Raw genomic sequence first — 23,762 nt, 5'->3', positions numbered from 1 at the left:
TGTAGCTCATTTGAATTAATTTGTCATAAATAATTATTGTTTCTTTAAAAATCACCAAGTTCTCATTTGGGGTTAAAAAATAAAAAATTGCTTCAAAAAACACTCAGCTGCCCTTAGCACTGGGTGTGACCAGTCTGCTTTTTGCAGCTGTGTTTGTTTACTTTTACCATTATTGCACCTACAGGCGAAGGTATGATTGAGCTCGGCACTGTCCAGATGGGAAACAAGGCGAGAGTCTTGCCCTGGGCAACTTGTAATCAGGCTGACAGAAAAATGGATGTGCTGAAGCCCTTTGAAAACCTAGCTGGGACTACAGGCATGCTGAGCACATTTTAGATGGTGGGGTCTTCTTACTGCTTTGTTTATGAATGCTAGCATCGGTGTTATTCCTGCATGCCAAATCATCACCTGGATTTATACAGTTAAAACTCAGAAATTTTGGTTATTCTTCCTGAAACATTTTTATTAGGATCCTTTGCATAAGCATACAATATATTGTTTAGTCATCCAAGGTAAATTATTTCACAGATCACGAAGGTCTGTTCAGAGGCAATTTGGAAGAACTAGCCATCCCCCTGGGCAATCTTGTTTCTTGAATGAGGCTTATCTTTTCTCTTGGTTTTCAGGGGAGGTTGGTTGGGTGAGATTTTTTTTTTTCATTTTGGAGGGGATGGGGGTGAGTTGAGGGTTTTTTTGTGGGGGTGTAAATATGTCATCTTTGGTACCTTTTGAGTTCTATAACCCTTTTATTTTCAGTAACAATAAATAAGTTGTAGTCTATTTCTCTACAAACTTTTTCTTGTCCACTTATTAATTCTCTCAAAGAAATGCCTAGGAACAAGCTGGTGAAGCGAGATAGATTTGAGTGTGAGACACTGTCAGGCAAGAGAATAAACAAGTTTTTTTTCCCCCTTTTTTCTCTGGCATGTCACTGAACTATTTAACTTGCAATAAATTATCAAGAACTGTTAGTAAATTAGCATGCCCCCTGGGACAGGCTGTTGATTATTTTGTGATTTCTATTTACTTTTCTGGAATGGACTGCAGTCTCAGATGAGTGCTTCTTTCAGGAAACTCACTTGAAGAAATGACAAAAGGCCATTTTTTTCTGGATATAGATTATACTGGGAGTTTTTAATTAACTTTTAATTATGTGGAAGAGGCTCTTTATATATCCCAGTGTTTCATTTTTTAAGTCTCATCCTTTTTGGCTTGCTCACACTGGCCTCCACCCAGTTAGTTGTGTTGTATTATGGTGATTTGATGGTGCTTACAAGTTTTTAGGAGCAATTATCTCAAATGTAATCAATAAAAAGTCTGCAAGCATTCTTATATTTTTTGTCAATGTCTAGCTGTGGTCCCAGGCTGCAGTGGCTTAAAGCATAAGAGGTGAATAACAAGATGTGTTGGACACTTATACTGGCAAGGATTTTATAAAAATAAGAAAGTACAGTGTCATTTACAGGGCTAATGCCAACAGGAACAAAAAAAAACAAAACATGCAAGAAAAGCTACCTATTTTTTTTTTTTTAATGGCATTAGGCAGATTAAATTCTAGCTGGGCTTTGGCCCTTCCAGTTTTCTCCCTTCTTAACCTCATGATGACCTTCTTCCAAATGTCATAAAATGCTTCTCCAAGAACAGCAAACTTATAATTTTGTGATCAAAGCAGTCTCCCTGTTCCTAAACAGGAGGTCCAGCAGGGAATGTTCCCTAGTTGTGTCCCTCATCTGCTGTTTTGGGAAGTTATCTTCCACACTGCAGGCACCCATCTTTTAACGCCACTTGAAGGACACTTATTTTTATTCCCATCTTGTTGGTATTGATGGGAAATGTAGAGAGATTGTGATAAATGTGAAGTCTCATAAGACATTTGTGTTACAGCCTCAAGAACCACTGCAAAATCTTGTAAGGGCAAAAGCAGTGATAAGGCTGATGTTTTGTTTGGATTCTGTTTTAGATGGCTCAGTCCCAGGGTCTGCAAAACGGTCAGTTTGCAGAGTTCTATCTGACTGGGATCAGAATTGTAACTCCAGGACTAACCTTGGTCTCATGCTTTTAGAACTCTCTGTAGCTGCTTGTCTTAGAAAGGAAATAATATTTCCTGGATTTTCTTTTTCCATATCAGCTATAATTTGTAGCTAAATCTCTAGCAATGTTCTTGGCAGGAGGGAAAGCTCCTGAAATCTTTCTAGCAGTTTTCTGTCTCTAAACACACTGCTAGGAGCCAAGCTCCTGAACTTTCCATTTCCAGTAAAATATTATGTTAAAACCAAACAAAATAACAAGCAAACAAATGCCTGCTTTATTACAAGCTTTTAAGGAGGATTAAATGTTAGTAAAAGGAGAAAAGGGTATTAGTAGAAATGTTTGTTCATTAATTTATTAATGTCTGTATTCACTTTTAAACTACTCATTAAAATGTAGTGTAAAAGAGTCAAAATAACCTTCTTAGGAACAAAGATAGAAACAATAACACTTGCCCCTAAATTTTTCCAATGTAGCAAATGAGCAAGAGCATGTTGTTTCTGTTTCTGAGCTGGTTTGGGTGATGTGCAACCTTTTCTCTCTCATATGTGTGAGAATATGTACAGAATTGCCTAAGGTTTCGTAATCACAGCATTCAACTGGGATGAGGCCAGGACTTGTTCCTGCAATCACATGTATGAATGCTCTAACAACTAATGAACAAAGACAGTATCTCTGCCCCAACAAATATTTTCTAACCATGTACATAAGGTGGAGCATCCCCAGAGGGAGCTGTTCTCTCCCCCTAAGTTTCTCATGGGCCCTAGGAACCATGCTCGTAAATCTGATGTAAGTTTTCAGCAATACATTTCAGTTATGGAAAAAAATATGCTTTTCAATAGAAAAAATATTTTAAACATCCTCTTCCAAAAGCACCAGTCAACACCACTCCCAAGTATACCCAGAGAAAACTAGGACAACAGCTACCAGGTATGTGTATTTGCTGAAATCCTACCTCAATATCAAATGGGTAATTTACAACTGCAAAAAATCTAAGCCCCAGTGGAGAAAGGTTTATTATCTGCCGTGCTGCTACAATCAGGCACAGCAGTATTGTATGCTTCTGAATATAAAAGCTCTATTCTTCAGTGAAGTCCTTTTACTATTAATGAGATTCACCCTAATAGGACCAAAAATTACTTTAAAAGACATTTTATTTCTGCTTTTCAAGGGGTTTTTTCCAGTCCATTTGGACTGGATATAAAAGATAAGGGGAAATATTTCAATAGCAAGAGCTTTTATAATTAAGCTTTGTAGCCTACATAATGGAGATATGGCCAAATTCAAGTGAAAAATAATTACTGTTTTTCTAGCACTTGCCTCTGCTGCTCTCCATTTTTTCTGTCTCCCATTTTCTCCTTCAAATCCACATAATCTGTTGTGACTTAAGTATGAAAGACTTGCTCAGAGCAGCTCTTTCCCCCAGGTTTGTTTTTTCCCTGGTGGTCTAGGGGAGAACCTGTTCAATCTTTAACTATGCCCAAACCTTCTTTCAGGCAAGTGCCTACACTTTTCAAAAGGAATCAGATGCTTCCTGAAGGGTAAGGATTTTAACAGCTCATTTCCTAGTGCCTGCTGCCCCTTTAGGTATGGAAATGGGCAAAAGCAAAATGCATGTGAGACGCATCTGAAGCACTTTGTAGATGATGCTAAGACAGGCATGATGTTTATTATTTTCCAATCTTCAGGAACTCCCAGTCACTGAGCCTTTCAAAGCTCTCAGTGATTATTCAGCAGCTTCAGCAGCTTTGGAGGTGGCCCATCTGATTGCTTGACATTGTGTTTGCAAATGTGTATATTCACACACATACACGTTTCTTATCTACAAGTTTGGAAAATGCTACTTATTCTTTGTAACTTGTGGCAGAGTCATTAAATACTTTGATCTCCATAAGAAGTGCTCTATAAAGCTGGGAGAGAGAGGAATAGGCGTGCTTGAAGCTGATGCCTCAGCTGGTGTAGGGATGTCTTGGGTGCACTATGGGAAGACCTTTGCCTGTGAAAACACCTGATGAGTATTTGGGATTGGAGGGGGAAAACTGTGCAAAGTGAGATTCCCCAGAGCAATGTTTTGAGAGCTCATTTTTGTAGTCTTCCCAGAAAATTCTTATACAGCCTTATAACAGGCTGAGATTCATAGTAAAGGACCAAAAGGCATACCTTTAGTATTTTTAAGACAGAAAATTGTTTATCTGTTAGAGAAGATGATGAGGTCCTAAGCAATCCTATATGAGTAATAATTTTAGCCACCACAACTGCTTTTTTTCCTTCATGTTTTATCCCTATCACTAATTACCATACAAGTAATTTCTCTTTGAGCTTAGTGCAGATTTTGGTGTTGACAAATTAATGGCTGGTGGCTAGGAACTGTTTGAGCTGTTTCTTCATTAATTTAGATCAAATCACATGCTGCAGTCATTTGTTGTGCATTCATTATCTTGTTTGGAAAGCATTGTTTTATATTTTTGCTCTGTGATGTGTTGAGGCAGAAAATATTTGCAGTTTAGTTGGAGGTCTACAAAATAACTCCTTGAATTAGATTAATCTGTGAATGCCTAAGCTAAAAAGATCAGTGTGTGCCTGTTTTTTCTGGTAAATACTTATGTTTGTGGAAATATTGGTGGAAAAGAATGAAACTTGCCCATTTCTGCTTTTACTACTACTTTTTTTTTTTCTTTCCCTCTGAGGCACATAAAATGTACTTTTTTTTTCTTTTTTCATGGACAATATAAAACCAGCTTAGGGAACATTCCCCTGGTGTGACAAGAATTGGTGCTATGCCTTCCCCAGTGTTATTCCCCTCTCAAACCACTTATTAGAGCATACTGGAAAGGACCATCTGTTTTAGTTCTTGGTACACTGGAGTGCATCAATTTAAACCCAAACTTTTGAATATCTGAACAAACCAAAATGGGGACCACCCCTCAAAGCATCTCAACATTAAGTTTTGCCCTCTTTGGATGTAGGAATCTACAAGGGGTACATCAAATGATCACTTTTGCTGAAGAATTAGCAATAGCCAGGCTAACATTAGACTTTGCAAGAAGATCAAAGGACTCTTCTGTTTTTACTGTGACTGTCACCTTTGGCATATTCATGCCTTTCTCAGTACATTGCAGAAATTCCTAATTTGCTTAATGTATGCCAGTTTTTTTGAATTCTCAGGCAGCATGAGGTACTGCTCTGAAATGCTTTTGAAGGGAGCATTTCTCAAGAAAATTTGCGCTGTCATGGTAGTCAAGTGGCAATGATGTTTTGGTTCTAGCAGGTTATAGATGCATGAGGTTTGTTCCTGTGGAGGAATTGGGATCAGCTTGTGTATCCCTACCCTTCTCCAAGTAAAGAGACTGATGAATTGAGTTGTAATTGGTATCCCTTAGAGACTTGGCATCATCAGCCCCTTTGAAGTGTTTGGTTCAAAAGATCTGGCTGATTTAGGTAGATTCAGGTTGCCAACAGGGCAGAATTGTCAGTCTGTTCATCAACACCAGTCAGAACATCCATAATTGTTTCCCTGCAGGCATTCATTATTATGATGTGTAATTGACCTTAAACTTGATTTCAGTATGGTGAATGCCCTAAGGGAAAGCCAACTATTTCAAAATTATTTTCTTTTATGATATGATTATATTATTTCAGGCTTGTCTAGGTGCAGTGTAAGCCAACTGTGCTCTGTCCAGTTACTCTGAACACATTTTTCTGTTAAGGTTCTAACTCTGATGTTCACTCCCTCTTCAGTATGTCATATATTACCAACTGCTCCAGTTGCTAACCAGCTTATTTTAAGATCCTGACCTCTAAATATTCATTGCACATCCTGAAGTGCCTAATATGTTGCTGATACTAGATAAAATATTGCACCTTCTGTTGTGATATTCCAAATGATTAATGAGCTGACCACAACCCAGGGGAGAAGAAACTGTGATACATGCTTTCTATTAGCCCCACCAGGATTGCTTCAGATGGCCTTTGGTTGTGTCCTGAGATTATATGATTAGTGTAGCAAATAATTATTAGAAATCATCCTTAATATTCCCATTTTCCCTTCCCCTATGGTGTTTCTCCTAGAGACTAGTTGCTGTTTTGAAGTGCTTCTGTGTGACAGCTTAAAAGGGACTCATCAAGAGAAAGTAACAATTCTTGAGAAAGCTGTGAATGCTTAACATAAAAAGTAAAATACTGTTCTGGGGTGTATGTAAATTCCTTTCTATACGTATTCCACCAATTCAGTTGGACACAGAGGCAGACTTATTAGGTCCACTTCTAACTTAACATTTGTGAGGAGTGATTTTGTAATGCATCTTCCAGGGAAAATCTTCAAGATCAAACTGCTATCTGGGAGACATTTTATTTTACTCTGCTTGGAATGACCTTGGGTTGATTTTTTAGGTATTGTTTTTCATCACTCTGAGAGTAAAGGGACTATATTTCACTCTCATTTAGCCACTCTTGAGTTATCAGGTCTCTCATACCATCCAAAATAAAAATCATAACCCTTTGCAGTCCACTTTGTGTGTTTTATGAATGCTGCCTGAGAAGCAACATCTCATTTACAAGTGGGACCAGGAGCTTTAGTAATCTCTCTCTCAGCCAAGTGTATCTAATAACACATGAATAACATCAATTGTAAACCCAAGACAAACAGATGAGTTAATTAGTCTTAAAACTGTTGAGGGTGTGACTGCAATGCTGTGAAGCTCTGTGAATACTGCCCTGAGACTGGCAGTACTGGCACAAAGGCCATTTCCCATCAGGACTGTGTAGGCACAGAGGTTTCTGTGATGGTGTCACCAGGTGATGCCCTGTGCTCAGCAGCCTTGTCTCCAGTTTAGCTGAGCACCTTCATCTAGGCATTAGCACTGCATGTTCTTCATGGCTTTGAGGTGAAGGAGAGCAGATTTAGATTGGGTATTAGGAAGAAGTTCTTTACTGTGAGGGTGATGAGATGCTGGACAGATGTTGTTCAGAGTAATGGTTGATGACTCCTCCTGGAAGTGTTCTATGAAATTATTTGACCTCGGTGGGGATGGCTTATATGTTCACATCATTAAGGGTTTTTTCCCTGGAGTGGTCCAGCATTCTTTAGGATTGTATCCCCAGAGATGAATCCTCTATGTTCAGTGGGAGTTCAGCCTACTGGGGGTGCTGAGAAAGGAGAGGTTCTTCCTGGCCATGCTTGGCTTCTCAGTGCATGTCTGCTGTCTGCTTAAATGAAGAGTCTCTGTATTTTTTTCATTTCTTATTCTGCCCGAAGGAGGTTTCTTCCTCCAGGGTCAGCATAGAGTGCTGAGGAGTGTCTTGATTTCTGCACTTATGGAGGATTATAGAGTTAAAAAATAGTGTCTCATGTTTCACCACTTTCTGCAGAAGTCTCCTATAGCAAGTCAGATGCTGTGAGTGTAAAAATTTATTAATCATGGGCATTTTTACTTTTTATTTTTTTCCTTTATAATACTAGGGAAATAGAAAGGAAAATAAAAGCTACAATTAAAATTAAGATCAGTTGCTGCAGTTGAAAGAGACAGCACAATTGTAATATGTTAGAGAATTGCCTTGTTTTAGAGAAAGTGCTGATTAAGATCAAATTTGTCTTGAGTTTAAATTTTGATTGGACCTAAACTGAGGGGAGGGGGGTTATATTTCAGACACAGTGCAAATGATGCATGTTAATATCCTCTGTTTATTGCCACTTGAAATTGCAGCATAGCTTTGAATTGCTGCCAAATCTACAGTTAAGACTCCCGAGTAATCACTATGATTATTCCAAATCTTCATGGTAGCAGTGAAAGAAAAAGTCTGATATGCAGAGAACTGTAGCCTAAGCCATCAGAATCTTTTCATTCTTTGGGGCTCAGATTGTGATTCCACTCATAGCAGGAATGGTTAGACATGCATATTGGCCAATCAGTCTTGAAAGAGAGATTAAACAAATGGATTTAATTATGTTATTTTCAGATTTATTTAACTTTTCTGTTAACTCCTGCCTCGCTGACTTTTCCTGAAATGAGGAAAAGCATGGCTTTTCTTTAGTTTTGGAATGGTTTAATTCCTATATTGGCATGGTGTGGTATTTTTCTTTATTTTTGGATTTTTTTTCCTTTTCCCTTTGTTCATGTATAACAGATACTATTTCTACTCTTTTTTTCTTTACAATCCATAGGGGTGCTTATCTCCTTGAAATATTTTTTTTTACTTCTGTGTAGCTACTGGCAGTTGTAGACTTACATAAGTCTTGAATGTATACATATGTTTTTGTGGTTTATTTAGTTGGATGGAGATTAAGTACTGATGTCTGAGATAAACAACATAATATCAAGTTACAATTAAAAAATATTAGAAGAATCTCACAGGAGTGAGAAATGATATGTAAAATGTTTATAAGGAGCTCAAATTTATCTGTGCTTAAAATCTGTTCTGCTTTTTAAATACACAGTTATTCAAGGAAGTTGTTTATTTTGAGTTAAAGCCATCACTGCTAGTTGGCTCTCCAGACAGTATGTCCTAGTTGCATCCCTTCATCTGTTGCTTGCAGGAGGCTTTTGCTACTTTTTCCACTTACAAAGTAAATAAAACTTGTTGTGGAAAGCGTCTAATGTGGATACAATATTTACTCTGGACCATTTTCCTAAATAACTAGTGTTAGCCAGCAGGCAAGTTTGAGCACCCGGTGTGTTAGCTGTGGGAGGAAATCTGTATGTCTGACACATAATGATCAGTTTAAACTATTGAAATATAAATCACAACACTGAGTGAAATTCAAAAATATTTATTTAAATGAATTATGGTGTGTGCATGTGACTGAAAGAATAGTTAGCAACCCTGCCATATATGCTTGCAAGTCTACAATCTTTAGGCTATTTTTTAAAATAGTTTTAACTCCAAAAGATACATAGTATTTTTGAAAGACAGCATTAGTAAATATCACAATGTGTTTGCATTACATTTTAACAAGCATTTTTCTTATGATTTCAGTGCTGTTGAGTCCACATTATGAAACTCAGCCATGCCTCTATTTAAGCCTCATTAACAGTGAAAACCACTCCCTATTTTATGAATCTCATTCCTTTATTATTTTGAAGCCATAATTTTGATATTTTTGGAAGTGTAAGATTTATAGGGTCAGGGAAAGAAAAAAAAAAAAAGCAGCAAGACAGCATTTCTGTAGTCAGAGATTCCTGTTGTGTACAAGTGCAGTTCATACCTTTTCTGGGGACCAGGTCCTTCTCTCTGTGTTCTGGTCACAAACCAACAGGAAAGACAATTCCTGTTGCTCAGCAGGAAAATAGTTTGAATTTATTTATTTCCAAGAGAAAATAGATATTTTAAGCCAAAGTCACAGACAGGAGTCTGGCAAGAAAGTGCAAATGTCTGTGTTTGGCATAAACACATTTCTTCACTCCCCCCTGAGATGCAGGCACAGGGACAGGGCAGCACATGGCACCACATTCAGTTTCAGGTTCATGCCATGCTTGCTGCAGAAAACCTAATAAATGAGTGTGTCACAAGAATCTCTGAATGCTGTATCTAGGCCACCAGCAGCTACTGGTGGAGTGTAGATAGTAATGAATTAAACAGACACTGTTTGAAGGGACAAAAAGCCCAAGAGACAGAAAGCCATTGGGTACAGTAGAAATAAGAGAAGGCATTTGTGAAGGTGTCATTTATAGAGGCTTTCCAATAAAAATGTCATTTATATAATTAAAAAATACAAGATTATAACAGTGTAATAGGCTATTATTTTCCTCTTCTTACTGACCTAGTCATGCAGCTAATGGAATAGATTTGCCTTGATGTATGCTTTAGTGTGGGATTTCAGCACTGGACCATGAACCCTGAAGTATCTGCAGTTGTCTCTCATGTTCAACAATGTACTTCAATAAGTGCCCCATTTGAGGTATATGAAAGCCCTTGAAATTAGTGCCACTGTGTATGTGCTTCAAGGAAAAGTGCACATGCTTAAGTTACTTGTCAAATTGGAGCATCTGTAAATGTTGAATTTATAGTTTTCCCCCCAAGACCAATTGCAGTAAAAGCTCAGCCCAGCTGTCATATCTGTATAATTCATTAGAAGTTTCCAAATTTTAACTTCAGCTCTGCTCTAAAAAAGTGACTACATAAAAATGGTGCTGTTTTTTTAATCTCTTTTCATTCTCTGTATTCACATTATTGTGATTCTGTTTGCATAACTCATTGCCATGTATCTCTATAAGCAATTTACAGTCACTGTATCACAGTGATCAGTATTCTGTGGTGTTTTCTGCACCATTTGCTGAATATTCTAAATCCATTTTGAATTAAGGAATTTTTTTAATTGTTTTTTGAAGTATGAGCTAGAGAGAGCCCAGCTGGACTTTGAAAATCTAGTTTGTTTGCAGGCTATCAGTTGTTAAAGGCTGATTTTTGAATGCCAACTGGACCCTTTTGATCTGGAAAAACAACCAAAATGGACTCACATTGTCAGTTTTAGAACCATGATGTTATAGCAAAAGGTGAAGGAGTTGAAATGAGTGAAATTCTAACTAAATTATGTGGGGAGAATTTGTTGCTTAAAGCTTAATATAAAGATCTCACTAGGAAACAGCTCAAGATATTATCTTGAGTCAAGGCATTGTTTGGACCTGAGAAAGAAATTCAGATAATATATTGGCATATTCTTCTGCATCAAAGTGAATTGCCTTTTTATTCAAAATATGTCAGGAAGAGGAAAATGGTAAAACAATTGAGAGATATTATAAAGAAGTTCTTTCTCCTCTGTCATTCTTCTGCTATGGCAATGATTGTTTTTACATTTACTAGCCTCACTGGATAAAGAGATGTATTTATATGGATGTGTTAAAATAAGTCATTACTAGTAGCATTTTTTTTTTCACATTAGTCTAGAGATTTTATCATGTGGCCTCATGAGCCTTGTACAAGCACCAAAACCCAAGGCAGTCATTCTGAGCAGAGATGAGGAGGATAATCAGTTTGGTGTGGATTCCAAGAGAAGTTATAGAATGTAACATTCACAGGTTTGGTCGGGGAAGATTAATAAAATCTTTCAATCCTTATCTCTTAGGATTTGAGTTTCTTGTCTGCAGAATTTTGATATGTAGGTAAGGTGTGTACAAAATCTGACATTAACACAAAAAAAATAAGGATGTGTTGTCTGTTGTAGAGAAATCGGGCTTCTGAAGGTTTCTTGTTTTTGTCTTTTAGATAATTCTTGTAAGCTCTTCCCATAATGACCGTGACCAAAGCCTTTTCATAAGCACAGATGAAGGAGCCACTTTCCAGAAACAACCCATTGCTTTCTTTGTGGAAACGCTGCTTTTTCATCCAAAAGAAGAAGATAAAGTACTTGCTTATACCAAGGAAGGCAAGGTAAGGCTTGAAGATACAGCATTTCTTTGAAATTTAGGAATTGCTCTATTAAATAAAGTAATTCTGACATGCTGATTAGTGTTGGGTTTTATGAAATAACAATTACCAATTACCCATAAGGGAATAATATCATGGTTTTGAGACTTATTTAAATATTTATTTTATTGACGTCCAAATCTTTGTGGTTATGGTAGTTTCAATCCTGGCATTTTCAGTGGATATGGATATTGGGAATATTTATCCTTCTGCATAATGCAGTTAAATAATAACAAAACATGCTCCTCCCTAGAATGTGACCATAAACAATTTATAGTACAGTAGGAAGTTAATGAAGTTGAAATATTGCCTCCAAAGGCTGTTCACAGGATATAAAATAAACTCATACAAAACAAACTGCACACTCATACAGCAGAATAGGATTTGTGGAATCAGTGACTCCATAGACATGTACAATAATTATCTCCCTTATAGTGGCTTTTTACCACTTTCAGATTCAGGAGCAGTTCATGTTTGTTAATTTTTACCCTCTTTCAGATTTCTTGTGGTTAAACTGTGAAGTCAGTTTTCTGGGTGTGCTGGGCTAAGCACTGATGATTGTGCACACCATCTCTAAGTGTGTAGCTCATCTCTTTTTCACAGTGTCAAAACTGCAGCTGCAAACTCCCTGTCATTCTTGTCCTGGTAGCAGCCTTGACTCACCTCTACCATTACTCCTGTTTTAAACTTAAATTGGTAAATTCCAGTCCATTTTACCCTCATCATACCTCACAGAAAATGTCTATTTAGGTGGTGAGATTAGTCAGAGAAGTTGCACATACTGCAGCCAAACACTGATCACTGATTCCAGTGATGTTCTATCAAGTCACCCTTTTGGACATGCTTTTGAATATATAAGTTAACAGCTGATCCCAAGTCAATTCATGTTTACAGGTGTTTGCAAATAAGGGTACAACTAGAATAAAAAACATAGCAAATCAAAACTAAGTCACAAATTCCACTAAATATTTTACTTAGTTTTGGTTTGAAATCCTAGCACAATTACAAACAATTTGAATGCATTTTATGTAAATAAAATACATCAGGGAAGCCTGAAGTAATGAAAAGGCTTTGTTATGAAAATATAAATGAAAAGCCTTTGTTATGAAAATATTTGTTTCCGGTTTGACTTTTGTTCCTGTCAGTAGATATAATTACTGAATTTTTTATAGTTACAGAGTGGCAGAATCATGAAGTGTAAGAGCCCAAAGTGTATGAACATGTTGTCCAGCCCACAAGTGGGTAGAAGTATTTGTCAGAAGAGAGCAGGAGGTAGAAGTACAAAGTGAAGGAATTGGCTTGTGTTTTGATGAATTAAGCATGTTAGGAAGATTTTCAGGCATTTTATAATTGGATTATCTCCCAAAAGGAGTGGTGCTACTATTTGCCACACTTAAAATGTGACTGGACAAAGAAAAAAAAGAACTATAAAAAAGTATTCAGTAAGGAATAATTCTGCAGGAATGGCTGTAAGGGTGAGGTAATCTGATGGACTTTGCTCAGGCTTTCAATGACACTAAAAAGAGTCAGCCATAAAGAGTTCCTTGGCAAGTCCTACATCTTTACCTTTAGTGTGTAGGAATGAACGATGCATTTGACTATAACTGGGTCAGTAACCTGCTTATGTTTTGTATGAAATCTGATATATTTGGTCTAGAAGGGAAAGGAAGATAAAGTGATGCTTGCAGAGAAGGAGTTGAAAATCAAAATTGCATCTTGACACAAGAAAAGGTCACTGTACTCAAATCAATGGTCTTGAGAGAGTGTTGATCTGAAATTGCCCTGAGGAGTCAGTACACTCTAGGTTTTTGAGTTAAGTAACTTTACCTTCCCTAAAAAATGTAGTATCAGAATGAAATACAATCTAAAACTCTAAAATGGAGAAACCATTAGCTTCTGTTACTCAAATAATTTCTTACAAAGACACTTTGTAAGAGACTGCAAGGACACTGCAAAGGAATGCAAGGAATCAGATCCTTCATAAACAGCAGTCAGCAAGGCTTCTTTGTCTACTGGAGCATCTTGGCCTTTTCCACAACTTTTGATTCGATTTAGGGCTTATTTCATATTGCAAAATATGTGTTGTTCTTTCATTCAGAACCCTAGATTCTGTTTAAATAAATCTCTAGCCTCTAGCTGACACCATAAATGAATGCAAATCCAGTCAATGTAGTTGGATTAATCCATTTACTGCCTCAAATCTATACACTCTTTTTCTGGCAACCCCTCAGTTATAATGAATAACAATCATCTATTTGCTGAGCCTACATAAATGCTTCTAGATGTTTTTCAAAAATTGTCAAGGATGCAATAGATTTTAATTTTTCATTTGGAAGCAGAAAGGATGAAATAATGGCAAAACATAAAAATATTTTCAATATTTTTTAAAAAGCTTTTCCACACATTTATTGCACAAGTGAGCATAGGCAAAATTATAAGACCTATTAGATCTGTTTGCTTCAGCCAGAGATTTTAGCTGTCTACTAAAATAACTGTTTTCACATTCTATCTAATCTCATTTAATAGTTTTATCATATGTGCCTGTTGAAAAACAAAATACCTATGGATCACTTGGGTTTTTTTCTTACAGAAAGTTCAATGTGTATGTAAGTTGATTACATGTCATTTTGTGTCTATTTCATATACTGTGTCAGTTAAAATTTCATTTGAGTTTTAATATGCCTTATTAATCCTACTTCACTTTCTCTAACAGTTGCAGGGATTGCAGGGGCTTCTTCCCTCTGCAGAAAGCCAAACTGTTCTCTCATAAGCTCCCAGACTTTGATTTTAAATGTGCATGTGAGCAGGTAGTTTGGATTTGGGGGAGAGGGTTGGATTTGGTTTAGCCTTTGGCTTCTCTTGTACAGGTGTCTCAGTTCAAAGGGTGAGAATCTTTCATTTTCTTCTGAATTCATTGATGACAAAAATAAATTCCCTTGTTGACGTGCCAGTGTTGTCTCTTATCCTAAACAGTTCTCTTCCCTCTTGCCGGGAACTTCTGAATTCTTGGCTTTCTTTGCAGCTTAGACAACAGGGTTAGGATAGTGCATAAAATTATCATCTCTCCCAGGTTTAAGCAGTCTACTGAGGGAGGTTACTCAGTGACCAGGGACTGTTTAGAAAAACAGTTAACCCAGTGGTTATCCTCTCTGCAATGCCTGTGGTGACAGGTGTTTGAAGAAGTAAGCAGCTTAGGTTCTTCACCCTGCTCCGTCCAGTCCATTCACAGCCACATCCATCCCCCCAAGGAGGTTGCTCAGAGCAGGGTGTTATAAAACACCCTGGATGCAGCAAATCCTAAGCCACATAAAATTAATAGAAGAAATTTAGCAGGCAAATCAGGAGCCTGGCTCTGCAGCCCCATCATTTAGCTCTGAAGATGAAGAATTTTTGATCCCAAATAATTTCTCTCTGTGCATTGACTGGGTCAATAGGCAGTCTGAGTCCTCATTGTAGTTTCCAGCCCTGTGGTCTATCTACTTTAATCAAATGTGCAATGGAAGGGAGACCAGTTATTGTGAAGTGCAGAGTAGCTGAGAAATTCTCTTCTATCTCTAATTCAAACTTCAGTAAATTTACCCATAGTGTTGATTGTACATTTGTTCTACCTCAGCCTTTATCTTTACATATTAATATTGCTGTTTACCTGTAATAGAACATAATACATAACTGTGGGGGCTTTTTATCTTTTGTCATTGAACCTGTAATTTTAAAACATAAACATTCCTGACTACTTCTTATAAGATACTTTCCCCCAGAACACTCAGTTACTGAACTGGTGAATTCTACATCAGAGAAGAACAGTTTTACTTGCCTTTTTATCCCCCTTATTAGAGATATCAAGAGAAAACCCATCTTATGTAAATTGGATCAAATAAGAAATGCATGCAGACAGCAGGGGGCTTTAAATCTGTCTTTTAGAAGTCTGATAGAAACTTCCTATTTTAACCAGAGGAAACACATTTTGAAGGCAAATGATGAAGGAAGAAGATTTGTTAAGAGCTGTTCTAGATCCCACATTATTCTGGGGGAGACCATTTTCCATCTGCACTTTTGATATCCATCCATATAATTAGCATTTGTTGTTTTGCCAGAGGGGAGCTGTTCATAGAGAAGGTGGGGCTGGAATCCTTCTCCTCCAGGCCATCTTGTGTCTCTGTGCTGAAGGACCACTTCTCGTGGGTTACAAATTAGTGTCTGTAGAGCAAGCACATAAGTCCATCTCTCATCAAATCTCTTAAGCATGTCTGTAATATATTTTGGTCCTATTTTAGCAGAGTTTTAAATCCATTGACTTCCTGGCTTAAGTAGTTTTGATGGCATTAAGGTTTGAAGCATAAGGAAACATTTGTGCTTCTTTGGTCAATTAATTCGAAGAAGTACCCTTTATTGGCTTCCTGGCTTAAGTAGTTTTGATGGCATTAAGGTTTGAAGCGTAAGGAAATTTGTGCTTCTTTGGTCAATTAATGGGAAGAAGAAGTACCCTACTACCATCCCTCTTGTGTAACCATGCTGAGGTAAAAAACAATCTGACCCCAAATGAATTGTGTTTTTACAGTAAACAAAAAGTAATTGTTGCAGAATTTTGTTTATTATAGATAATATTTTAAAATAATTTCTCTATAAAAGGCTGGAAAACAAGGTACTGAGCTCCTGGTAATGTGTTTTTGGGAGTTTTTTTAGGTTTTTTTTTGTTTGTTTGTTTTTTTTCCTTTAGTTTTTGTACAATCTGTCTTTCTAATCGTGATATAGGGCCTGTCTTTGAAGATGTACAGTATTATCAGCTTCCTATAATCTAATTTTTCATCTTTTCTCCTTTTCTAGATTTATGTATCTATTGACTTGGGGAAAAAATGGAACCTTCTGCAGGAAGGAGTTTCTAAAGATCATTTTTTTTGGTAAGAAGTCTGTTATTTTTGAAATAATAAAATGAGCAGTGAAAATATTTCATTCTAATCCAAGAAGATATTTATGGAAGTATGGATGGAGACTGTGTGAGCCTTGGCATCCTTTGCAGGTGATGGCAATGTTTCTGTATCCTCTGTTGCAAAGTCATACTCATGCCAGGGATCTTACTGAGTATCAGCACATGGGAAGGTTATAGGTCTGGATCTATGGAGCCCAAGATTTAAAGAAAGCTGCAATGCTGAATGAAATTGTTCTCCATTTTACTGGTGAAATTCGTCTTTAGGAAAGAGAGGAGTCTTTTTGCAGAGAAAGATCTATAATTTTTTTTAAAGAGGCTGGATGATACCTACTAACTGGAGTCACATATACACTTGCACTACTATGGAAACTAGGGAAAAATATTACTTTATTGACGACATATATATCTAATTATTTCATTTTCAGCTCAAGAATTGTGCAGGTATCTCACATTGTGTATGTGTCTCACAAAGTATTTAATTGATTTAAACAGGTTGACAAAATGTTTGAAAAGTAAGGTATTGTCCTTATTTTAACAAATAAAATTGTTTTGAAAATGGTATAGCTTCTTTAAAACCAAAATTAAACTTTTGATAGTGTTTTAATTAATTTTATTTTTTAAATTGGTCAGTTTCACACTCACTTCCACCTTTCACATTTAATTTCAGTGTGTAAGTAGGTATTTTTTTATTACAGGTCTAAGTCATACTGCACTAGGCACTTGTGTTCCCTAAATGGCTTTTAACTTCTAAGTGGACTCTGATCCTTGTCAGTTGTGCAAAGTATAATTTTCCATATGTCTATGGAAACATATCTGCTTTCAGTGGTAATTTTTTTGGTTTGCTGGGGGTGGTGCCAGTGTTGCAATAGATGCCTGATTTTGGTTTGTCTGTGACCCTCCCAGTTTTTCACGTAGTTATTTCACTCTTGTGTTGAAATAAATACTCATCCTGGCCAAACTTGGGGTAAAATAAAGCAACAGAACAAAACCTGCACAAACTGATTACAAAGCACACAGAGGTGTTATGGTGCCTACAGACACATTGGCCACTGCCAAAGCATAATTTGGTGAGTCCAAGGGCATGATGCACATGTGCTGCTGCTGCTGCTGCTGAAGCCAGGCAGGGGGAATGTTGAGTCTGGAGCAGAGACACAGGGGCAGTTCAAACCCTGTCTCAAAGAGCTGGGAGCACAAGACCTAACCTGACCTGCTGCCCTGTTGGTCTCATTAGCCCTGGACACAACACACAAGCTTTTTCACACTTCCAAGTGCCTCATTTTCTATCTGCAACCTACTTAGTGCCATAATTTTAGAAAAGTAGCCTATGGTTGGGTTGTAAAACATTCATCTGATTTATTCCAGTTTGCCTCAACTTTATCTGCTGAAACAGTTGAGTTGAGCAAACACTTTCTGGTAACTTGCTCCTGCAAAGAATAGCTTTGAACAGCTATTGAACAGTTTATTTCTGCACAGCAGATGGAGTTTCATAGGCCATACACTTTGCAGGTCTTTTAAGTACCCCGTGGAAAGGTATGATTGTTTTTAAGTAGCACTGTGTGTCAGAAATGTCATATCTGCCTTACAACCAATTCTTCCCCAGCGAGATTATATGGGATGTAAATCATGAGGGCATGTGGTTATGTCTTTAATGAAAGTATTTTAAAATGCATGAAGTCTGGAAACCATCTAAGTCACTAACAGGTAAGAAATAAGAGTGGGAGCCTCTCTCACAGACTTTTTTTTATAGGAGTTTTTGCTTATCTGACACTTAGCACACTTAAGTTATGAAAAATACAGAGAGCCACTGAAATGTCTCAGTTTTGCTACAACCCAAATTATTTGTCACTGTTTTCTGTATGTAAGGAATAAAGCCTATGAGGGCATGTTTAATATTAAGTCTGTATTTTGCTGTGTTTCAGAATCCTTATGTTTCCTTATATCATTTGATAGGAATAACTCCAATGTAGTACTTCAAAGTCATGATTGTTCACAAATGTCACATTCCTCACAAATAAGAATTTTAAATTTGAAGAGTCTGTACATTTATAACCGGTAGAAATATTTTCTAGGGGGTTGTTTTCCTCTTTTCTATATATAGACCAGAGTGATTTCTCTCAAAAACTACATCAGCCAGCAACAGCAAGGGTTTGGAAGCAGATGTTTAGTGCATCACTACCAAATTACCCTTCACATAAACTTACATAGAATAAAGATCTATATTTTACTTCTAGCTCATATGGAAATCTGCAATATATAAAGAGTGAGCTGTGAGTGGAGAGTTGGACATGATGGCTTTCCAGTGGGAGTTTGTCTGTCATGTGAAAATTTCCAGTATTTTATGGCCTTTGTCACCCAAATTATCTGAGTGATAGATAGAAACAAGTGTTTGTGTCATTTTCAACAGATGTAAAAATTGGACTTTGTAAGAGTTTGACTGCAAGGACAAGTCTAGTGTTGTTCTCCTGTCAGTGTACATCTGATGTGTTAAAAATATTGTGCCAACCTAATTGTACATCTCATGATAAATGAGGGCATGTCTCTTGCTGATCATGGCTGGTTGTGCCAAGAACATTTCACTGGGCAGATCTTTAGCAGATGTTTCCTCTTTGATTTCAATTTGATCTTTGCCACTGAGGTTAATAATATAGCCTAAGATTTTTATTTCAGTCTGGTAACTACAAATATTATCTGTCATAATATTTTCCTGTGCTTTGTAGAAACCATTTTTTCTGTGCCTCCAGAAGTAGCCAGATCTTCATGCATTTCCCAAATAAGATTTCTTTTTGTTTTAAAAAAGAAATTAGAATCTAAATACAATCAATTTGATAGAATGTGTTATGTATTTATATTAAGGGAAGATCAGTAGAGACTGAAAATTCTAAATATTTTCAGATGTGTATTATAGATTTATAATCAATATATTAATATCATCTTCAAGGGTTTATTTGCTTTCCAAGAGTTCTTGATCCTTCCTTAAATATCCCTTTAGATTTTATGTGTGGAATTTGATCTTTCATTATATTGGAACTAATGAAAATATTATTGGCATCAGTGAGAAGTGTATACAACCATCTCTAATTTAGGAGCACAGAATATTTTATTTCTTCTGTGATACTGTGTGATCTTTTCTTACATCATTCTAGGTGATTTTCCTATTTGTTTCATTTAATCTTTTGGAAGAGAAATCTGGCTAAGCCTCCATAAGAACTTGTGTTCTCCTAGCATTTTAGGAGGCAAAAGAGGTTTCCCAGAGAGTTGGCTGATGCCCCAGGCCTTCAGTGTTTAATAGGCATTTAGGCAATGCCATCAACCACTTGCTTTAAATTTTGGTCAGTAATAAATAGGTCAGGCAGTGGGACTGTAGGGTTGTTGTTGGTACCTTCCAGCTGAAATAGTTAATTCTACCCTAATCTAAAACCAAAAGAGCTATAAAGCAAAAGCATGAAAGGCAGATTTGAAACTAACAAAAAATACTAAGTCACACTGTAATTTAAAAAAAAAATCAATATATAGAAGATAAATATTAAATTTGTGTATAAATATTAATTATCCTTTAAAAAAAATTTAACAACTTCTTTTTCTGTAAAATTAAGAAACTTTGCTTGCTGTGACCAGTTTTATTTCTGCCTATGTACTGCAAATGCCCCAGTGTGATGATGTCTGTTTAGGAGATGTTATAGCACCCATCCTTTTTAAGTGCTTTTTTCAGTTCTTGGTGCATTTGTAGCCTGGAATGCAAAGATATGAGCTATCCCAGCAAAACATCAAACACCCACCCATTAGATGGGATGTAACTGCTTTTGTATATGAAGCCCGTTTTTAAAAGTGCTGTATTATGTGGTAATCCTTGAGAAGAAGAAAGAGTAGCGGAGCTTGGGATTCTTCTAGGTCTGCTGCTATTCTTCTCAGTCCCCAAGGCTTATGCAGCATTGAAAAATCCTTTTGATTTCTCAAAATAGGTCTTAGTAATACATTAGCAAAGAATAGATTGTGAATCAGCTGTCTACACCAGCACAAATATACCCTGGGACAGTAAGAAATGAATTGGTAATTACCAGAGAATTAGGCTCAACACATTTCTTTTATAACTATCTAGAGCCTTAGGAATTCTTTATCCTTGACTCACTCGGATATTTGGATCCTATGCTATGGGGCTCTGTTGCTTTTATTTTTAGCTACAGGTCTTCCATTTTCTTGAGAGGTAAGAACATAAAAATAACAAATGAGGAGTTTATTTTGATGAAGCAGTTGTTCTCAGGGGACAAAGTTCTGTTCTCATAATGAAATTCCATACAGATACTCAGTCACAGCTGTACCCATTTATGTCAAATGTAGTGGGTGCTTGGCTATTCGAGTGTCAGGTGAAAGAGAGGATTTCAGCCATGTTATGTCCTGAAGGAGAGAAATGCAAAGGGAATTTCACTGAGCCTTTGTTAATGAATTTTTTATTCTTTCACTTAATCACTTGAAAAAGGTTTTGTTTCTGTGTGATAATGTGTGTGACTGGTTCGTGTGGCAAGGTTTGGTAGCAGGAGTGCTCAGGGCTTCTGTGGGATGAGATCAGGAGCTGCCCTGGCGTCAGACAGAGCCAGCTCCAGCTGGAAAATCCTCTACTGGCCAAACTGAGCCTGTGGGTGACGCTGGTGGTGCCTCTGTGATAAGAGATTAAAGAAAGGATAAAAAGCACAACAACTGTGAGGGAAGGGGGTGAGAACATGTGAGAGGAACAGCCCAAGGCCAGTGCAGAAGGACGGGGAAGAGGCGCCAGGGCAGAGACACCCCTGCAGCCTGTGGTGAAGGCCATGGTGAGGCATTATCCTACCCTGTTATTCATTAGCAATAAATTAAATTACTCTTCCCCAAGTCAAGTCTGTTTCACCTGTGACAGTAATTTGTGAGTGAGTTCCCTGTCTTTATCTCCAATCTTGAGCTTTTCATTATAGTTTCTCTCTCTGTCCTGCTAAGATGGGGCAGTGAGAGAGCAGCTTGTGAGCACCTTGTGCCAGCCAAGGTGAACCCAAGGCAGGGACAAACCACTGCACCTCTTCTGTTTGGACAAACGTGGCAGGAAAAACATTGTTAAAGAGCATTTAGGCATAGGAAATTAACAATAGCAGAACGTGCTGGCTGTGTAAGGCATTGACCGAATCATTAAAGGCGTGTCTTTTGAAGTGGATGTGAAGGCTGCAAGGCCTGAAACACAAATCAGTCATAAGCAGATGTATTTTCAGGTTGTATGAATGAAATCATAGTTTGTCTTCCTGAGTAACCAGCTTGCCAAGAGTCAGTGCCATTTTAAACTACTTAGTGCAAACATTTATATACTTGTGATCTGCTTTCTAAGCATGGCAGTGCCCTTAAGCCAATTGTTAGAAATCAGTCAGTATCAGTGGGGAACGTGTTACTTTTTGGATAAACTTTATATTCCGAGGTTATGAGAGGGGCAGATTAAGGAACCCAGCAAGTTGTTATATGGCCTTTGGTTGGAGGTTCCTGCAAATCAGCAAGAATGTTTGTCTGGATTTGTTTTTGTTTTCAGATGTCCTGTTTGAAGTTGTCTCTTCATTAATATTCACCCAAATGAACTGCATCAAATGTTTAACAGTGAAGGGATCCGCTGGAGGTAGGGAAGACATATATCCAGAGCAGACTGTACTTGATCAGTGTTTGCAGACCATTGCTCCTCTACAAAATGAAACAAAAGGTTTTCTGCTTCAAGTAAAATTGAATCATAATTATCATAGAAGGGACTGATGCTTATGATTCACATTTTGATATGTGTACTGTTACATGCCAGTGGTGATTAACTGAATCATGGTATTCATGGTGATAATAATGAATATTGCATAATTGTGAAATTTCAGGTGACTATTGGTGTTTTCCTAATGCTGCACTGAACTAGGGGAAGAAAATTTTGGGGCATTTAGGGAAAAAGAGAGGTAGCTATATAAAATATTTTATTAAAATAATACCAAAAGGCTCTCATAACACTTTTAACAGAAAATTCTAAATTCTTAGAATTTCAGTATGGTTATTTAAAACTACAAAATATCTAATGGTTGCACCATGAAATCTACATTTAGACAACTACTAAGACAAATGCAAAGAGCTTTGCAATCACTTCCTTTGCACCATTTTCATGCTGATATAATGTGTTCAGGTCAGTGAAATTACCTGGTGAAGCACTAATGCAAAAATTATGAAGAACTCGGTCATACAATAGCTAATCTTTCAGGAGAACTTATGTAAAGTGTAAAAACACATATGCATGAAATCTAATCCCTCAAAAAAATTCTAAAATTACATTTTGCAGAACTATTTTTCCCAAGAGGCTCAACATGGTGTCAGACAAGCACAAGGGAGATAATGGGAGTTTATGTTCACAGGAAAGGGAAGAGGCATATTGAGGCTGCTTTTATTTACACCACCCTGCAGTCAAGTTGGAATATTTTAATTCTGAAGTGTTGTAACCACCCTGTTATGTGATCTGAAGTGCTGGGGTGTTGCACTTTTTTTATCCAGCATGGTACACTTGGTCAAGAAATGTTTCTTTTCCTAGGAGAAGACATGTCTCATTAGAAAGTTAGTCTGAATTTCACTGGAAAACTCAACAGTTGAATGTAAAACATTAAAACGTTGACCAGAAATCCCTGAGTTTACCTAAATAAAGCTACTTAACCAACAAGTGGTCCCAGACTGCTGAGGGGAGAACATTTTAATTACAAAGTAGTCTGAGAAGAGTGGGGGAGTTTTAACCAAACCAAAAGTAACCTCTACTGAAATTGAGAAAAACAGTTCATGAGAAAACGCTCGTTCTATTTGGGGGGGAAAAATTACTAGAATTTATTATGAAATGTCAACCAAAAAGGAAGAAGCTGTCAGATTATCAGAGTCCATTGCATCTGTGCTCTATGAGACAGAAGAGTTCCTATCCTAAAGCCAGCTGGGGAACAGTAAACTGTCCTTGTGAATGGATGTGTGGACACAGAGCTCACACTGGTACAATGCACTTATGTTATCGTAGTGGTAAGTTTGTAAATGAAATTGCAAAAAAACCCTGACTTTGTCTTACATTTCTCCCTCAATATGAAAAAGTATGCAACTGAGCTTTCCTTTTCAGAGGACCACATAAGGTTTGTGTTCCTGTATGCACCTTGTTTACCTGCTATTTTCAGAAGCTCTGCCGAGGGCCCTCTCTGTGCTTAGCCTACAGAGTATCACACGACTTTTCCGCTGGTTCATGATTTAAGCACAAGTGAAATAACAGTATTATCTTTTAAGTACTGTTGGCAGAAGAGTCCACTGAAATGAGATTAGTTTATTCTTCAGGGATATAGCTTCAAATTCTCTATATTAGTTATACTCTCTTCTGGAGATTTTCTTAGCAGCTGTAAGAGATTTGGTCTTT

The 23,762-nt window shown here is 37.1% G+C and overlaps 1 protein-coding gene across 1 annotated transcript in view; it reads left to right on the top strand.

Annotated features, from left to right (window-relative positions):
* Positions 1-23,762, top strand: part of SORCS2 (sortilin related VPS10 domain containing receptor 2) — a 353,545-nt gene that overhangs the window by 236,841 nt on the left and 92,942 nt on the right. Inside the window, exons 3-4 of the mRNA XM_041459356.1 lie at positions 11,227-11,391; positions 16,252-16,325. Of these exons, the coding sequence (XP_041315290.1) occupies positions 11,227-11,391; positions 16,252-16,325 (239 nt within the window). The remainder of the gene's footprint in view (positions 1-11,226; positions 11,392-16,251; positions 16,326-23,762) is intronic.

The sequence above is a fragment of the Pyrgilauda ruficollis genome, unplaced genomic scaffold (genome assembly GCF_017590135.1).
Source record: "Pyrgilauda ruficollis isolate IOZ18807 unplaced genomic scaffold, ASM1759013v1 scaffold1, whole genome shotgun sequence".
Lineage (NCBI taxonomy): Eukaryota > Metazoa > Chordata > Aves > Passeriformes > Passeridae > Pyrgilauda > Pyrgilauda ruficollis.
Note: the sequence above shows the minus strand (reverse complement) of the source record. Positions and strands in the feature narration are given on the sequence as shown.